This window comes from Alnus glutinosa, chromosome 3, assembly GCF_958979055.1.
Source record: "Alnus glutinosa chromosome 3, dhAlnGlut1.1, whole genome shotgun sequence".
NCBI classification, from domain to species: Eukaryota; Viridiplantae; Streptophyta; class Magnoliopsida; order Fagales; family Betulaceae; genus Alnus; species Alnus glutinosa.
In genome coordinates, this window is record NC_084888.1 from 1737385 (window position 1) to 1741412 (window position 4028).

Consider the following 4028-nt stretch of genomic DNA (forward strand, 5'->3'; position numbering starts at 1 on the left):
TGCCACTCCCTACTTTCTCGCGCTTGTACAACTTTAACATTAAAACAACTGATGCCGTGTAAACTAGCTTTAAACCTTGATTTTACAAGACGACCATGGACCATGACACGTGTCCAACATCAGCAAAAAGATCTTTATTCAAATGATCGGACGGTGGTGACTGTACCCCAAGTCTTTTCATTTTCTCGCGCTACGCGATTATGAACCGAGTCACTTCCGTGGGAATATTTCACTTCCCCATAAACGAATATCTCTTTCTCCGCCACGTGCTAGAAACGAATATGCCAAAACGTAAGGCAACAATGCCAGACCCATTCCCCTTCAGTCGTTCGCAACGGCACGTCCAATTTCTCTTCCCTTCTCGTTCCAACCTCAATATATCGAGATGTTTTCAATTTTTTTTTTCATCATAATCTCCGGCGTAATGGGACACCTATATATATTGAGGAGGTTTCTAATTCACATAGCGATCAAAGCGACTCTCTACGCTTTCTCTCTTTCGTCAGACTTCAATATCCCTAGAAATTTCTCTCTTCTGTTACAATGGCGTTTAGGAAAACCCTGGCTCAGCGTCTCTTCAATATCACCAAGGTCTCGACCCAAACCCTCCCGAATTGCCGGATTTCCTCGTCTTCTGTCCGGACCCGGGCTCCGCCCGACCCGGATAAAACCTCCATTGTTACCGATCCCGGAGACGGCGGGATTTTCCGGAGGTTTCTTCACAAGCGATCAGTGGCGTTGGATCCGGAGCTCCGGTCGCTTTCTGTCGGGGAGAACCTGATGGGGAAGCTGAAGTCCATCGGCATTGCCCGGGACCGGATTCGACTAGACGGCCTGAGCCCTCCTCCGCCGGCAGTGACCTGTACGGAGGGGGGGCTGACGGTGGAGGACGCGAGGAAGCTGCTGAGGGTGGCGCAATTGGAAGCTGTGAAAGCTAGGCTGAGAGAGATCCCGAAGAGCTGGATACCTTATTCGGACTTTGTTCGGGTCTGCAGAGAGGGCTGCTTGGATCCGGATCAGGGTCTCGGGTTGGCCAAGACGCTCGACGAGTCCGGAAACGTCATCGTCTTGGGGAACGTCGTGTTCCTCAGACCCGAGCAGGTATTCATTTCTTTCCCCCGCCCCTCTTTTTTTTACCCTGTTTATTCATTGAAACTCGAATTTCTTTTTGTTTTTTTGTGGGCTTTTTTTATTTGTTTATTTTGACAGATAAGATATTATAATTAGAGTAATTATGATGGTCCTGAAAGTGTCAGAATCAGCTAAGAAATTTTTTATTGTTTTGAGTTTTTTTGAGATTAATTTGGGGACTACCGAGAACTGATATGGTTTTTTTTTTTTTATGGTTATTTTTTGCTTTTGTTTCTTTGCGACAGGAAAGTGAAACTATGTTGTCACGCCAGATCTAAAACATGTAAAAGGGTTCCACGTTTGAGATGGGGTGTTGAAGGACCAAAAAAGCCCTTCAGTTTCTACAGTGACAAAGTCTGTTTCACCCTGGGTGCAAACTCAGTTTATGGGGATAAAAACCCATTACCGACCCTCTCCTCAGAATTAAGGCAATAAAGAATTAAATTAAAAAAAAAAAAACAGAGTAGGTGAAGGAGACAATGAAAAAGAGATATCTGGTGCTGACAAAAAAGAAAAAAAGAACAAAGAAGAGAGAGAAAAAGGAAAAAAGAGGAAGAAGCTAGCCAAAAAAAAAAATGAGAAAGCAAGATATAACTGCATGTGTTTTTTTAAAAGGTATGTTTGTTAATTTATTTTGAGGTTTTTTTTTTTTTTGAAAATGTGTTCTTTTGGGATATAAAGATAAAACTTATTTGTGTTGTGAAAAGTAAATTTTAAGTTGTTTGTTAATGTGCGGATAATAGAAAATAAAGTCGATACCAAATATGATTCTTTGTTTTTTTATGGTTGGGGTCGTTAAGTTTTACATGGTAAGAGGGGATTTATCCAGGTAATTAATTTCGGTGGCAAGAGGAATAATAGTGAATTTGTTCAGGTCATGGCTTAAGACCTTTTTTTATTATTATTATTATTATTATTATTATTTTTTTATAGATTATTATTATTATTTTTATTTCTGGTCTGTCTGATAATTAGCTTAGAACCAGTAAAGGCATTTTGACAACCCAATGCCAATGGACCTTTTTCTCAGTTTTGAGCTTCTGATCCACAAAAGGATCAATATTTTTAATGCAACTTCATTGTTTAGCTGTTATGTCATCCATGGATTTGATCATCTAGTGGAGGACAAAAAAAAAAAAGAGCCCAAAGTGTCATGTAGCTTACGTTTGAGCTATGCTTTACCCAAACGTTTCAAAATCTTTGATTACAGGTGGCAAAAGCCATTCAAAGCCTTATTCCTATACCCGGAGCCAACCCAGATGATCCAAGACGGCGGGAGGAGCTGGAGGAGATGGAGAAGCAGAAGGCGGCGATTGACAAAAAGGTGGATGCCTTGGTTCGCCGGGAACTCTGGTGCGGGCTGGGGTTCCTGGTGGTGCAAACAGCAGGGTTCATGAGGCTCACGTTTTGGGAGCTGTCGTGGGATGTCATGGAGCCCATTTGCTTCTACGTTACCTCCATGTACTTTATGACCGGCTACGCCTTCTTCCTCAGGACCTCCAAAGAGCCTTCCTTTGAAGGGTTCTATCAGAGCCGGTTCGACGCAAAGCAGAAGCGACTCTTGAAGGATCACAATTTTGACATTGCAAGGTACAACGAGCTCCGGAGAGCTTGTAATTCGTCTTCAGAACAAGCAGCCTCTTCAGTTGCTCCATTGTTCAGAAATGCTGAAAAGCTTGAGTTTAGTGCTCTAAATCAATAATTTGGACCACCCCTTGGCCTATTTTCCATCCCATATGTACCCTTAAAATACAGATCGATGCGGCTTTCTACAAAAGTAATTATATGTTGAGTGTTCTTAGTTTTTTTGACAAATCTCAACTCTTGCCATGGGTAATGAGAATTAATTAACTCCTCTCCAATGGAGACCCAAAACCCTGTCAAGTTTCAAACCTGTAAGGAATAATCTAGAAATTGTAGAGCACCTAATTCCGTGTTAACATATTAAATAAAACACACCAAAAAAAAAAAAAAAAAAAAAAAATCATAGTCCAACATTTGTTGTGTCTAGTAAATTATATTAGTAGTAGCCGATTCTGTATCTATGTTAATGCTTTTTAGTAGCTAGTTTAGTTTCGGTGGATGTTCATTCTCCCTTTTATAGAGTCTTGATAGTTGATAGGAGTTGATCTCCAAGTCCTTGTCTCAGTTTATCTCCAAGTTTAAGTTCCTCATAATCTTAAAGGTCTATTAAATTATGGACATAAATTTCTTACAAACCGGTTTGTAAGAAATTTTATACAACTCACATATAAAATTGATATGTATTATTTAAACATGTGATTCTCACATTTTTTTTTTTTTATTAATGTTACTAAAAAAGCATGTGAGAAGCACATACTGTTTTAATAGCATGTGATTCTCACATGTCAAGGGACATATGTCAATTTTATATGTGGATTGTAAAAAATTTCCTACAAACCGGTTTGTAAGAAATTTCAGTCCTTAAATTATCTCGTTACGTGTTCGAAAAATCAATTATATAACACCATCATACAAAGATTTTTTGCAATTTTATTTCTCGAATTACTAACCATTGAGACAATAAATTTGAAATATCTCTCATAAAATCCATTTATTTGAACCGGTTTTAAATGGATCATGATCTCCTATAATTTCAAAGTTGAAATCAAGCCATTTCTACATTGAAATAACGTGAAAAATGATACATATTAAAGATAAAGAAATAATATAACATGTTAAAAATGAAAAAAGAAAACTTTATATCGTATAAAGCTTATAAAAGCTTTAAGTCGTCCGCTCACCTGTTTATACTCTCTCATTTATTGGCTCCAGCTGGTCATCCTGATCCGTGTCGAACATAACACATTTTTCTTGCCTTATTGGGATTTGGGAAGGACAAGTAACGGCTGTGACATGTGCCAAAAGTAGGTCAA

At 38.9% G+C, this 4028-nt stretch overlaps 1 protein-coding gene across 1 annotated transcript; it reads left to right on the top strand.

Moving 5' to 3' along the window:
• The first annotated feature begins 317 nt into the window (after window positions 1–317).
• Window positions 318–2912, top strand: LOC133862390 (calcium uniporter protein 2, mitochondrial). Its single transcript, XM_062298183.1, has 2 exons — window positions 318–1101; window positions 2342–2912. Exons 1-2 carry the CDS (start codon window positions 544–546, stop codon window positions 2831–2833), a joined length of 1050 nt encoding a protein of 349 aa, XP_062154167.1. The 5' UTR covers window positions 318–543; the 3' UTR covers window positions 2834–2912.
• The last annotated feature ends 1116 nt before the right edge of the window (window positions 2913–4028 follow it).

Coding starts and splice junctions, on each gene's coding strand:
- LOC133862390 (XM_062298183.1), top strand. CDS start 544: ATGGCGTTTAGGAAAACCCTGGCTCAGCGTCTCTTCAATATCACCAAG. Junction 1,102..2,341: donor TGTTCCTCAGACCCGAGCAG/GTATTCATTTCT, acceptor CTTTGATTACAG/GTGGCAAAAGCCATTCAAAG.